Source organism: Phoxinus phoxinus, assembly GCF_949152265.1.
Source record: "Phoxinus phoxinus genome assembly, chromosome: 21".
In the NCBI taxonomy this organism is placed as follows: Eukaryota; Metazoa; Chordata; class Actinopteri; order Cypriniformes; family Leuciscidae; genus Phoxinus; species Phoxinus phoxinus.
In genome coordinates this window covers 31,533,726-31,548,725 of record NC_136896.1, presented here as the reverse complement: position 1 = coordinate 31,548,725, position 15,000 = coordinate 31,533,726, and the positions used below count along the sequence as shown (strand labels likewise).

General features: G+C 45.4%; 1 protein-coding gene across 3 annotated transcripts in view; it reads right to left on the bottom strand.

Moving 5' to 3' along the window:
* LOC306989320 (uncharacterized protein MYH16) overlaps window positions 1–15,000 on the bottom strand; it is a 63,626-nt gene that overhangs the window by 17,764 nt on the left and 30,862 nt on the right. For all 3 annotated transcript variants that reach the window (XM_079594900.1, XM_079594902.1, XM_079594901.1), the window contains 6 exons: window positions 9,439–9,525; window positions 8,740–8,985; window positions 7,578–7,695; window positions 4,027–4,154; window positions 3,379–3,575; window positions 1,326–1,458 (listed from right to left, as the gene is read on the bottom strand). In XM_079594900.1, the coding sequence (XP_079451026.1) occupies window positions 1,326–1,458; window positions 3,379–3,575; window positions 4,027–4,154; window positions 7,578–7,695; window positions 8,740–8,985; window positions 9,439–9,525 (909 nt within the window). The remainder of the gene's footprint in view (window positions 1–1,325; window positions 1,459–3,378; window positions 3,576–4,026; window positions 4,155–7,577; window positions 7,696–8,739; window positions 8,986–9,438; window positions 9,526–15,000) is intronic.

Below are 15,000 nucleotides of genomic sequence, written 5' to 3'. Positions count from 1 at the left end.
TGATGGACAGATGCACTTTTATGATGAATAGATGCACTTTTATGATGGACAGATGCACTTTTATGATGGACAGATGCACTTTTATGATGGATGGATGCACTTTTATGATGGACAGATGCACTTTTATGATGGACAGATGCACTTTTATGATGGATAGATGCACTTTTATGATGGACAGATGCACTTTTATGATGGACAGATGCACTTTTATGATGGATAGATGCTCTTTTATGATGGACAGATGCACTTTTATGATGGACAGATGCACTTTTATGATGGATGGATGCACTTTTATGATGGACAGATGCACTTTTATGATGAATAGATGCACTTTTATGATGGACAGATGCACTTTTATGATGGACAGATGCACTTTTATGATGGACGGATGCACTTTTATGATGGACAGATGCACTTTTATGATGGACAAATGCACTTTTATGATGGATAGATCCACTTTTATGATGGATAGATGCACTTTTATGATGGACAAATGCACTTTTATGATGGACAGATGCACTTTTATGATGGATAAATGCACTTTTATGATGGATAGACACATTTTTATGATGGACAGATGCACTTTTATGATGGACAGATGCACTTTTATGATGGACGGATGCACTTTTATGATGGACAGATGCACTTTTATGATGGACAAATGCACTTTTATGATGGATAGACCCACTTTTATGATGGATAGATGCACTTTTATGATGGACAAATGCACTTTTATGATGGATAGACCCACTTTTATGATGGATAGATGCACTTTTATGATGGACAAATGCACTTTTATGATGGACAGATGCACTTTTATGATGGATAAATGCACTTTTATGATGGACAAATGCACTTTTATGATGGACAGATGCACTTTTATGATGGACAAATGCACTTTTATGATGGATAGACCCACTTTTATGATGGATAGATGCACTTTTATGATGGACAAATGCACTTTTATGATGGACAGATGCACTTTTATGATGGATAAATGCACTTTTATGATGGACAGATGCACTTTTATGATGGACAGATGCACTTTTATGATGGATAGACGCACTTTTATGATGGACAGATGCACTTTAATGATGGATAGATGCACTTTTATGATGGACAGATGCACTTTTATGATGGATAGACGCACTTTTATGGACTTCAAAACAGAAACAGAATTTTTTGGGTGAACTCTCCCTTTAAGAAAGAAATTCGAATTTAGCCCCTCAGCCATTTTGACATCTGACGGCTGTGCGGCGCTGCTCTACTCGCATTGACTTTGAGAGATTCATGCGTGACAGTATTGCTCAGAGACGGGTTCTGACCTTCTCCAGGTCCACACTCAGCTCCTCCAGCTCGCTCTGCAGACGCTGCTTGCTCTTCTCCAGGCTGGAGCTCTTGGTTTGCGTGGCTTCCAGCGCCTCCTCCGCCTCCTGCAGTCGCACACACAGCTTCTTCCTGAAACACACACCGTTACTGAGGAGAACGAGACTCGTGGACAGAGCGATGGCATGCTCATGGTGCTCCAAAGAAGTGACAAATAAATCATATTCAGGATTCTGAAATGGGATTAGATCACGTAATCCAGACTGGGTTTTGATCTGGATCAGTGCGTGTTCAGAGTCGATTCTTTCTTTTGGGAGACAATAACTTTATTTATTGTGCACTTTTGACTATACAATCTTACAGAACGTTTACATTCACAAACAGCGGTAACACTTTACAATAAGGTTTATTAGTTAACATGAACTAATAATGACCAATTCTTCTAGAGCATTTATTAATCTTAGTTCATATTAATTTCAACATTTACTAATACATTATCAAAATCAAAGGTTGTATTAGTGAACATTAGTTACTGCACTGTGAACTAACATGAACACACAATGAACAGCTGGATTATTATTAACTAACATTAACAAATATTAATAAATACTGTAGCAAATGTATTGCTCATTGTTAGTTCATGTTAGTTAATACATTAACTAATGTTAACTAATGAACCTTATTGTAAAGTGTTACCCAAACAGCTTTATTACACACTGTATGAAAGGGAATATTGGAAAAACAATAATAGGGCACTTTAACTGATACAGTGATACTATGGGCCCTATTTTAACGATCTGAAACGCAAGTGTCAAAGTGCAAAGCGCAAGTAACTTTGTGGGCGGATCCCGGCGCTGTTGCTATTTTCCCGGCGGGATAAATGACTCTTGCGCCCGACGCAAATGTAAAAGGGGTTGGTCTGAAGTAGCTTCATTATTCATAGGTGTGGTTTGGGCGTAACGTGAAATAAACCAATCAGAGCGCCATCTCACATTCCCTTTAAGAGCAGGCGCGCTTGTTCCATGGCGGATTGCTATTATAACGGCGGATTTGCCGGCGCACGCCAGAAGCAGTTCACAGCCGAGGAAACCGACGTTCTCGTCAGGGCCGTAAAACACAGAGAAGTGACACTGGGGATGATGGGAGAAACCCACCCAAATTAGGTTCGGTTAAACAGGCGTATAATTTGGGTAAATGTGTAGCCTAATCTAGATTTTTTTTTTTTTAATCTAGATAGATCTTTTTCACATCTTCACGGACACAACAATGATTTCCCTCGTGTGTTAATATTTTTCCTTGTAATAATGTATGATTTGCAAAAATGAAAACTGCTGCATCTGTTTATATTAGAGAATCAAAGTGGATGCGCGTTAACATTATGGCCAAGCACGCGCCCTTAAAATACCATATCACTAACGCGCACCGCGCCACTGTCTTTAGACTGTTTTTTTCCTGATCAATGGCGCAATTGCTTTCTAAAACTGGAAAATAGCACCATGGAAGTTTTGCGCCGGAACACGCCTCCTCTTTGCGTTGAACCGCCCCCGCGAGCGCAAGTTCATTTCCTAATTTACCGACGTGCGTCTGTGGAGGGAAAAGTCCGCTGTGCGCGGGTGCAAAATAGGAACGATACATGCGTCGGTGTTCAAAGTCAATTGCGCTGGGTGCAAGATAGGGCCCTATATATATAATAATAATATGGCTGTCTATTGAGCATTTCAGTGCCCAGCCCTAACAATGATGGACTACAGGGGGCAGCTCTAATAATCTAGTGAGTGAGTGGAGGCGGGGCTCATTTGCATATTCATAGAATCACATATACTAAATGAGGCAAGGGTGTCGGGTTACATTCAAGCTATTTATTCTCATTTTTATTCAAGGAAAAATATGAGATTTAAGGGATAAAAGGATAGACTACATGGGGACTTTAACAATTAATCGTACAGCTCTAATACACACGTAATACAGCACAATGAGAGATTTGAAATGCGGTTCATTTTTGACCTGGAACCACATTAGGTGTGTCAGAACGTTTACACCATTGATGCGTACTTGGTTTCCTCGAGCTCGTCGCAGTGCTGGATGGCATCGGCCTCGAGACGGCTCCTCCAGAGCGTGATCTCACTGTTGAGCTTAGAGACGTGACGCTGGAGCTCCTGCTTGCTCTCCTGCTCCTCCTCCAGCTGCTCCTTCAACACCACACACTCCTGGCGGACCGCAGACAGAGCGCCGCTCAACGCCGCTTTAGCCTGAACACACACACCACGTCACTCACACACCGCTGGATCCTCACCGGAGACGGATGAAGGATCCCAGCAAGCAACTTTGCATTTAAAAGATGTCTAATAGCGGTCCAAACACGCGTTATACAGTAACACGTTTAGCCAATTTAGCCTAGGCTAAAACTTGGCAAAATTTGGGCTGTCAGTGAAAATTTTATAGACGTCTAAACCAGAGCCCAAGAATAGACTAGTTATCAATTAGATTAAGAAATTAAATGAGGGAAGAAATTAGTCACTGTTGACTTTGCTTACATGATGGAATATCAAACATCTCGCAAGTTATTTTGGCAAAACCGACATGTGACCAAATTCAAGTTTATTTTGGCCAGAAGTGTGTTGCTCATAGCCGGACTACATCGGGTCTATAGTTAACCTAGACGGAGAAATGACGGCTATTGCTTGCTGGGATCACACACACCTTGAGCTCTTCCTCGTGCTGTTTCTTGAGCTCGTCGTGTTGGGACATCAGCAGGGTCCTGGAGCGGCTCATGACGGTGCCCTTGTTCTCCAGCTCCTCCATTTGCCTCGCAAGCTCATTGTTTTCAACTGCAAAGGCAAGATTGAACACTTTTAAACCACTTTAACGAACGGATTAACCCTTGAGCATCCTTATGGGCTTTAAAAAAATTTTTTTTACCTGTGTTAATGTCAACTGCATACATTTTAGCACAGGTCTGTATTGTAATTGGAATTTTACTATTTCCTAAAAAATATATTTTTTACTAGGTACACTAAAATAAAATAGTTCCTCTCAGGACCTTAAAATGAAGATACCAAAAGGAAAGTTTGTTAAAAACCAAAATCTAAAAGGATATTAAGGTACCTTTAATATTTCTTGAGTTACAGGCATGCAAACATGGGGCAAAAAACACAAGAAGTGCGTTTTCCCATTTTTGAACTGTCACCGTAGATATATAATGAGAAAGATTGATAGTCAACATATTTACTAATAGACCTACCAATCTCTGTGTAAAAATAAAATAATGATGCTGCCATCTGTCTAAAATAATTTTTACCTCCCTATAATTTGGCTCCAAATCTCAGGTGAAAATTGTCCTTTTGACCCCCTTTACAAAATAGTAGACAAAATCCATGATTTCCGTCGGTTCCTTCCGCCCCGGAGGAGGCACCGGTGCTTCAGCGGTCTAGTTCTGAGGAACTGGATGTGTGCTGAGTATCGAAATGGGAAAGAGATTTTTAATCTCAGAGACACTTTCCTGGTTAAATAAAGGTTAAATAAAAAATAATGGGAGAAGATGAATCGCCAACTCTTTCCCAAGGAGCCGGTGGAGGTACTATCTCGCGCTGTGTCAAAGTTGAATATTGAATGGCCAGCCGAGAAACAAGATGCTCGTCCCAAAAGTTTATTAGACGAGAGCTTTCTCACAGCAAGCACAGTGCCTCCACCAAGAGGACTTCCATTCTCTCCCGACCTCCACAAAGATCTATCGAGGTCGTGGAATAAACCCTATTCGTCCTGTGTATTTAACCCCCAAGTCCACATGTATTCAGATATAAAGGGGCTAAAAGAATATGGGTATGTTGGGGCCCGACTCAAAGACTCTGGTCTCTCAAACGAGGTTGTAGCCATAGCAGCTTACCATGTCCCCTTGGGGGGTCTATCTGTAGGGACCCTCTGATAACCCGTGTCCTTCATGGCACCCTGAAGCTGAGGCCTGCAGTTCGTACCGGAGCTCCAGCTTGGGATCTGGCACTGGTTCTAGACGGATTATCTGTCGCTCCCTTCGAGCCTCTTGATTCTGTCTCAGAAATGTTTCTGACCCTCAAAACCGTGTTCCTTCTAGCTATTCCCTCACTAAAGAGAGTAGGAGATCTTCAGGCCTTATCGGTAACCCCATCGTGCCTGGAAATGTTCTCCCGGGATGGTCAAAGCTTTCCTCTATCCTAAGCCAGGACAAGTACAGAAAGTTCCAACTGACGTACCGCGGCTTATCGCTCGTCAGGCATTATTGTCCTCCTCCTTTCAAGGATCAAGACCATTAATAATTTAACCTCATCTGTCCAGTCAGAGCACTACACTACAGAGCTGCCCTGTGGCGAAAGTCTGATAAACTTTTAGTGTGCTTTGTGTCTTCCCAAAGAAAGGGCTTCCTGCATCCAAGCAGACTGTTAGCAAGTGGACAGTTGAGGCCATCTCTCTGGCTTATGAGCTTTCGGGCCAGCCTTCACCATTAGAGCCCATTCAACAAGGAGTATGGCGGCCTCCAAGGCCCTAATGTCAGGGGTATCCCTTCAAGAAGTTTGCGATGCAGCGGGCTAGCCCTCGCCAATCACTTCTGTCAGGCTTTATGACTCGAAAGGGAACGTCTCAGGATACGACTGTAACCCTGAGACGCTGCGTCACTCTCCCATTTGTCCTACATCCCTGTGATCGGCTTGTTTCGGCTAAATCGAAGCTAACGCCGCTCAGACCGGGTGTGCTTTTATCCTTTCCTGGTCGTCACGTCACGTTCACTCTCGCCATTGGACTAGTAGACACATGTGCTTCAGACGCAATCACACAGGGGCATTCCCAAAGACAGGGTTCCCACACCTTGGTTAACCTCAAATTCAAGGACCTTTCAAGGACTTTCCAGGTCCAATAGCCTAAAATTCAAGGACCTAACCCTCTGGTCATCTTCATTTAGGGGTCACACTTGGCTCTGTCGCAGTCAAAAGTGACAGAAGCCTTGACATGCAACTTCTTTCCCCCCCCCCAGGAAAACCAATGTAATATATTTGTGTTCAATAATATTTTTTGATTATTTAGAATTTTGAAGGGATTTTATGATATTACGCAATATTTATACAATATTTATGAGCTTTTTTTTTTCTCATTTGAACTAATATATATATATATATATATATATATATATATATATATATATATATATATATATATATATAAAATATTTTTTTTATTTTCACATTTCACATTAAAAGTGGAAGCCTTTTAAAAAAATGTTGAAGTGAGAAAAGTGCCATTTGGAGGCGTTAAAAAAATAAAAACTTGTAATGTCCTGTAACCAACTGTATAGCTCCCTATATAAAGGCTAGGATGGCTTGAGGAGAAGTAAATCATGGGCTAACTTTCATTTTCAAGTGAACTTCTCTTTTAACGAAGCGCGTAAATGCGCGTAACAAACGTAAATCAAGCAAGCTAGTACGTATAGGCCACAAAGTGTTGCCGAAGTAACACATTAGTGGACCGGAGGGAATAATATGGATTTTTTTCCAGAAAACTTCTTGCACAAAATAAATTCAAGCACTTTCAAGGACTTGTATCTATTATGACTGTTTTCAAAAACTTTCCAGGGCCTTGAAATCTTTTTTCCAATTCACAAACTTTCAAGGACCCGTGGGAACCCTGCAAAGAGTCTCGTTCCCATTCTCAGGGAACTAGGGTTACAGTCGTAACCTGAGACGTTTCTTCACATCCACTATCGATGTTTCCAATACAAAACAAGTCATTTTTCATCTGTTAGTCAGCTTGATAACGCTGTTGTAAATTGTGCTGATTTGCCACCAAGATAATGTTGAGTACGTCACAGAAAACGTGTAAGTTCACGAGATCAATGAATGTAAATGATTCCTGACTGGACAACTGTGTGTGGTCAGGACTGAAACAGAAGCTGAGGTTTACTAGAAGAACATCTTCAGTTGCGCAGAAATTGACTATTTGAATATAGGAAATGCTTTTACATACACGTTCCTGATATAGTTGACTAGTAGGATTAAGATCTGTCCGTACTGTGAGGCATTTTATTATTCAGGATTCTTTGATGAATAGAAAGGTAAAAAGAACATGTATTTGAAAAAGAATCTTTAGTAACATTATAAATGTCTTTAATGTCACTTTTGATCAATTTAACGTGTCCTTGATGAATAAAAGTATTAATTTCTTTCCAAAAGCTCCTCCACACTAGTGAGCATCGGTGTAGTTGAGGTATTTCAGCGAGAGGACGTCACCTGAGAGTCTGTTCTTGGCTGCCGTGACCTCGCCGACGGTTTTCTGCAGGTCTTCACTCCTGGCGCTGGACTCACACAGAAGCTCCTCTAGTTTCCTCAGCTGTGTGTCAGTCGAGGCCTGATGGGACACATGATCATACAGCATGACATCAGCTGTGATCCATCTGTGCTTAAAGGAGTAGTTCACTTTAAAATGAAAACTAGCACATGATTTATGGCGCTTTTCCACTACACAGTACCAGCTCGACTCGACTCGATTCGCCTTTGTTTGGTTTTCCACTGTGTAAAAGTTGTACCGGTACCTGCTTCCAGATACTTTTTTCGTATCACCTTCAGCGAGGTTCTGAGCGAGCTGAGGCGATACTAAAATGTGACGTAAAACACAGCAGACTGCTGATTGGTCAGAGAGAATCGTCACTATTCACTGCGTCATCATTGCACACGCCAGACGGAGTATCCTGAATAACCCCGACATTTTTAAATAGTTTTGCCAGAGATTACGTGATATATGCATTACTAATATTATGTAAAGCACATACACTCGATTTCCTCCATTGTCCTGTGTGTGTGTGTGGGTTGCGGGTGTGTGTCACGTCGCTATGACGACCAGGTACTATTGTGGAAGTACTATCTGCAATGGAAAACGGAGCGAAAAGCGCGCCGAGCGGAGACGGTACTGGTAATGGAAAAGCGCCATTACTCTCCATCATCCAAAATTATCCAGTTCACCCAAAAATGAAAATTAGCCCATGATTTACTGTCCCTCATCCCAGGTGTATATGACATTCTTCTGTCAGAAGAACACAATCAGAGTTATATTAAAAAATGTCCTGGCTCTTCCAAGCTTTATAATGCCAGTGAATGGCTGTTTCTGTTTTGAAGTCCATAAAAGTTCATCTGTCCATCATGAATACACCTAGGATGACTTGAGGAGAGTAAATCATGGGCTGAATTTCATTTTTGGGTGAACTCTCCCTTTAAACCTGCTCATGTCACACAGACCTGGTTGGAAGGCCTGAGACGAGATCTAACAAGATACGCAGAGCAGAATAAGCAAAAAGCATTTAAAATAGTTCTTGCTGAAACAAAACTGCTCATTCGAGTCTCATGTGGTCTGCTGGTCTTCAACATTCCTGTAGACGTGATGTTGAGTGTCTCTGACCTTGGCTTTCTGCAGTGTGTCGAGAGAAGCCGTCAGATCGCCGACCTCCAGCCGCAGACTCTGCTTCTCCTTCTCCAGTTTGGCTCTGGTTCTCTGCAGACTCTCACACTGGTCTCCCAGTTCAGCCAGTGCTTCAGTGTGTCTCTTCCTCAGAGCGACTGACAGCGACTCCGCCTGAAGCGCAGACTCATCGAGCTCTCGCCTCAACCTCTGCAGCTCCTGCTCTCGCTTCTTGTTCATCTCCATCTGCACACACACACACACGCACGCACGCACACACGCACACACACACACACACGCACGCACGCACACACACACACACACAACCACACACGCACACACACACACACACACACAACCACACACGCACACACACACACACACACGCACGCAAACACACAAACACAAACACACACAAACACAGACACGCACAAACACACACACACACACGCACGCACGCACAAGAACACACACACGTCATTCTCTCTCTGTGTAACTCACAGTAAATAATAACTACTGATGTGTTTGGGACCAAGAAATACTATTTTTGAATTTTTTTACACTGCTGTGCTTTTCCAAACTAACAGTAGTGTGTTTCTGAAGTATGTAATTTGAAATATTCAATGTATGTGGACAGTGAGAATCCCAGAAAGCACAGATATATATATATATCGTCAGTAATAAAGGATGATGTGAGACCTGAGAGGCCGTGGCTCCTCCAGCTTCCTCCAGTCGATCTGACAACTCCTCCAGATCCCGAGTCAGATCCGCTCGCTGCTTCTCCACCTGAACACACACACACACACACGATCACATGACCGAAGCTCCTACCAAACACACAGTCATTATACACAAAAATATCTGTCCAATTTATACTACATGCTAATCCATAACTATAGTGTGTGTGTGTGTGTGTGTGTGTGTGTGTGTGTGTGTGTGTGTGTGTGTGTGTGTGTGTGTGTGTGTGTGTGTGTGTGTGTGTGTGTGTGTGTGTGTGTGTGTGTGTGTGTGTGTGTGTGTGTGTGTGTAGACTAAAGCAGAGCTGATGACAGATGTGGGGAAGTGATTAGAAACTACCATAACATCGTCTAGTCAGATGTATTAACACACACACACACACACACACACACACACACACACACACACACACACACACACACTCTCTTCTAGTGTCTGGTATCGTGTTAAAACATAACATTATATTACAGAAGGTAAACATTAAAAACATTTGATTTTTAATGTGCTCCAAAAGCCTGAAGGCAAAGTCAAGAACCATCACAACACTTTAACTAAACACACATGAAGGCAAAGTTTGTTTTCAAACAGAGCAATAAAAGTGTGTTGAGCAGATGCTTATTAAAACGAACAAAGACATTTGTTTGTACAACAACACATGAAAGCATATCTGCAACGCAAAACTGTGTTTCTTCTTGTGATATAAACACCAAAGATGAGAATGAGAATAAATACAAGCACACAAAGGTGAGTGATGCGCAGGTGAACTGAGGAACTACAGTATCTGCTGTTTACTGTACAGATCCTGCATATCTGACGGCAATAATGCAACAACTATCAGCTGGCAAGATTAGACATGATCAATATTTCTTCATGACCTTTGACCCCGCATGGCATGAAGGCTGTTCTTATTCACTAGTACAGTACAGCGGTCTGCAAAAGTTATTACTGAAGTTATTACAATTGGTTGATACGCTCTTTAAAACCAATCTTTCATTTGAAAGTCATGTGTCTAGTATCTGTAAAACCGCTTTCTTCCATCTTAAAAATATATCTAAATTACGTCATATGCTCTCAATAAATAATGCGGAACAATTAGTTGATGCGTTCATGAGCTCAAGGCTAGATTATTGTAATGCTCTACTGGGTGGTTGCCCTGCACGCTTAACAAACAAACTACAGCGAGTTCAAAACGCAGCAGCTCGAGTTCTTACTAGAACCAGGAAGTATGACCATATTAGCCCCGTTCTGTCAACACTGCATTGGCTGCCTATTAAACATCGTATACATTTTAAAATATTGCTGATCACTTACAAAGCACTAAATGGTTTATCTCCGCAGTACTTGAGCGAGCTCTTAACGCATTATAGTCCTTCACGTCTACTGCCATCTCAAAACTCCGGCCAGTTAATAATACCTAGAATATCAGAATCGACTGCTGGCGGTAGATCCTTTTCCTATTTAGCACCAAAACTCTGGAACAGTCTTCCTACCATTGTCCGGGAAGCAGACACACTCTGTCAGTTCAAATCTAGATTAAAGACACATCTCTTCGGCCTAGCATTCACATAACACATTATAGACTTCTATAACTCATATCAGTTTATATGATTATTAGACTGCATAAATTAGGTCAGCCAGAACCGGGAACACTTCCTATAACACCCAATGTTTTATGAATGTGCGTGTGTATGTGTGCGTGTGTATGTGTGCGTGTGCGTGTGTATGTGTGCGTGTGTGTGTGTACGTGTGTGTGAGCGGGGCTTGAACTCCACCATGGAAAGCTCTGGTGAGTCTGTGCTGATGCTATCAGTGCGAGAACAATGCAGCGTGTGTGTGTGTGTGTGTGTGTGTGTGTGTGTGTGTGTGTGTGTGTGTGTGTGTGTGTGTGTGTGTGGGGCTCCTCTACAGGGACTCATGATAAACACACACACGTGTCAGGGCTTGACTCTCAATAGAGACGCCACCCAACATGAACACGTCTTCAGGGTCTGTATCTCACGGCTGAATCATGACACTCATCTCCGCAGATCCTTCTGATAAATACAGGCTTACATTTATCATCTCCACACACACTGAAATTAAGAACTTACATGAGAAGAGATAACAGAAATAAACTGGGAAATATCATATTTACGAGATCACAGCACATGAATGATCAAGCGCAGTGAAACTCAAGCTAATGTGAATGTGAAATGTGCTGCAAATCAAGCAGAGTGATTTTCAGAGTAAATGTAGTGTTGAAGGGATACTTCACTGCTGGAAAGATGAATATGTAGTAGAAATGTGAAATTATTTTAGAAGTTGCTGCCTTCTAGACTGAGAAACGCCAGAAAATGTATTTTTGGCTCATGTGGATGAAAGACAAGAACCCCAAGAATGCACTTGCTTCGCTGCCCTACGAGGCCACGCCAACCAGTTACAGAGGCCAGTATCGAAATGATTTATACCCAGGGGTGCACATAACTTTTTCAGTGAGTTACTCAGGTGAGTACCAGGAGATAGTGTTTGGTACTCACCCCATATGTAGCGTGGCCACAGCTGTCAATCATGACGTCACATTCCCGTTTTATAGCATAAAATAACTAACTAAAACCAAACTAATTTAACACTTAAATTTATATCAGCGTGAAAAAAAAAACCCGCCCTAAAATGATAAACACCTTTGGAAAAAAAATATTTTAAAGTATTATTTGATTGTTCGGATATATTTATTTGTATAGATTAAATATAATGAATCCTTATTAAAGATATTAAAGAGCAGTGCATTTTCTCTTTTTATTTTGTTGTTTGATCAATATTAAGTGTACAGAAGGCATTAGGTTTATTACGCACTGTCACTTTAAGACCGAGTGTGCACTGTACGTTCTGTAAAGACATAACCGACTGTGTTTACGCGAATACTCTCCAAAACTGACATTTAGACATAATGTTGTGTGTATTTGTCCATTCAGACGCGAAAGAGAGCTCAATTCAGTCCTTGCTGTCTGCAGAACTGCACGCTTCGGGTCGCGCGCGCGTGTGCGTGTATGTGTGTGTGTGTCTCTGTGTGTGTTCGCACAGAAAAACATACCGAATAAAGCTCTCGTCGTCACTCTTATTCAGATCTATCCATGTCTGCAGTCTCTTTATCACAAACGTTTACATTTTTTAATGATTTGAGACATGCATGAAGCGCATGCCAACTCGTGTGCGGCCGGGTAGATCAGCACGTTACAATTCAAATGTGCGCATCTTCCACAAACGCAAATCAGTTCTGACTGGATCTCTTCGCCAATCGTCCCTCCCTAATTTCCGTCTAGTTTTTATTCGTTGACGTGGTCGTCATTTAAAACGGAGTTTTATTTAGTTTTCGTCTGTGAAAAAATTATATAAACACTGCCTAGGTTCCATTTTGGTGACAGTTACCCTTAAAGTACGCAAAGGCGCGTAGTAACACAAGTGGCATTACGCATTCCTGATTTTTGTCGCGCATGCGTACCTGCGTACCAGTTATGTGCACCCCTGTTTATACCAATAGGTTACTAGTTGACTCGAAACTGAAAAGACGCCGTTTTATCGCAAATCTCCGTTACGAGTCGGCGCGGTCCTTCCTCCTTCCTCCCGGCTGTTCCTCCTGACCGGCGGGTCTCGTTCCTCTGCTCCGGCCGGCTCTGGTTCCTCATCCGCAGCTGTTCCTCCTGACCGCCGGCGGGTCTCGTTCCTCTGCTCCGGCCGGCTCTGGTTCCTCATCCGCAGCTGTTCCTCCTGACCGCCGGCGGGTCTCGCTCCTCTGCTCTGGCTGCCTCTGGTTCCTCGTCCGCGGCTGTTCCTCCTGACCGGCGGGTCTCGCTCCTCTGCTCCGGCTGCCTCTGGTTCCTCGTCCGCGGCTGTTCCTCCTGACCGCCGGCGGGTCTCGCTCCTCTGCTCTGGCTGCCTCTGGTTCCTCGTCCGCGGCTGTTCCTCCTGACCGCCGGCGGGTCTCGCTCCTCTGCTCCGGCTGCCTCTGGTTCCTCGTCCGCGGCTGTTCCTCCTGACCGGCGGGTCTCGTTCCTCTGCTCCGGCTGCCTCTGGTTCCTCGTCCGCGGCTGTTCCTCCTGACCGCCGGCGGGTCTCGCTCCTCTGCTCCGGCTGCCTCTGGTTCCTCGTCCGCGGCTGTTCCTCCTGACCGCCGGCGGGTCTCGCTCCTCTGCTCCGGCCGCCTCTGGTTCCTCGTCCGCAGATGTTCCTCCTGACCGCCGGCGAGTTTCACTCCTCTGCTCCGGCTGCCTCTGGTTCCTCGTCCGCAGATGTTCCTCCTGACCGCCGGCGGGTCTCGCTCCTCTGCTCCGGCCGCCTCTGGTTCCTCGTCCGCAGATGTTCCTCCTGACCGCCGGTGAGTTTCACTCCTCTGCTCCGGCCACCTCTGGTTCCTCGTCCGCAGCTGTTCCTCCTGACCGCCGGTGAGTTTCACTCCTCTGCTCCGGCCGCCTCTGGTTCCTCATCCGCAGCTGTTCCTCCTGACCGCCGGCGGGTCTCGCTCCTCTGCTCCGGCTGCCTCTGGTTCCTCGTCCGCGGCTTTTCCTCCTGACCGCCGGCGAGTTTCACTCCTCTGCTCCGGCTGCCTCTGGTTCCTCGTCCGCAGCTTTTCCTCCTGACCGCCGGCGGGTCTCGCTCCTCTGCTCCGGCTGCCTCTGGTTCCTCGTGCGCGGCTGTTCTTCCTGACCGCCGGCGGGTCTCGCTCCTCTGCTCCGGCCGCCTCTGGTTCCTCGTGCGCAGCTGTTCCTCCTGACCGCCGGCGGGTCTCGCTCCTCTGCTCCGGCCGCCTCTGGTTCCTTATCCGCAGCTGTTCCTCCTGACCGCCGGCGGGTCTCGCTCCTCTGCTCCGGCCGCCTCTGGTTCCTCGTCCGCAGCTTTTCCTCCTGACCGCCGGCGGGTCTCGCTCCTCTGCTCCGGCTGCCTCTGGTTCCTCGTCCGCGGCTGTTCCTCCTGACCGCCGGCGGGTCTCGCTCCTCTGCTCCGGCCGGCTCTGGTTCCTCATCCGCAGCTGTTCCTCCTGACCGCCGGCGGGTCTCGCTCCTCTGCTCCGGCCGCCTCTGGTTCCTCATCCGCAGCTGTTCCTCCTGACCGCCGGCGGGTCTCGCTCCTCTGCTCCGGCCGGCTCTGGTTCCTCATCCGCAGCTGTTCCTCCTGACCGCCGGCGGGTCTCGCTCCTCTGCTCCGGCCGCCTCTGGTTCCTCGTCCGCGGCTTTTCCTCCTGACCGCCGGCGGGTCTCGCTCCTCTGCTCCGGCTGCCTCTGGTTCCTCGTCCGCAGCTTTTCCTCCTGACCACCGGCGAGTTTCACTCCTCTGCTCCGGCCGGCTCTGGTTCCTCGTGCGCGGCTGTTCCTCCTGACCGCCGGCGGGTCTCGCTCCTCTGCTCCGGCCGCCTCTGGTTCCTCGTGCGCGGCTGTTCCTCCTGACCGCCGGCGGGTCTCGCTCCTCTGCTCCGGCCGCCTCTGGTTCCTCGTGCGCGGCTGTTCCTCCTGACCGCCGGCGGGTCTCGCTCCTCTGCTCCGGCCGCCTCTG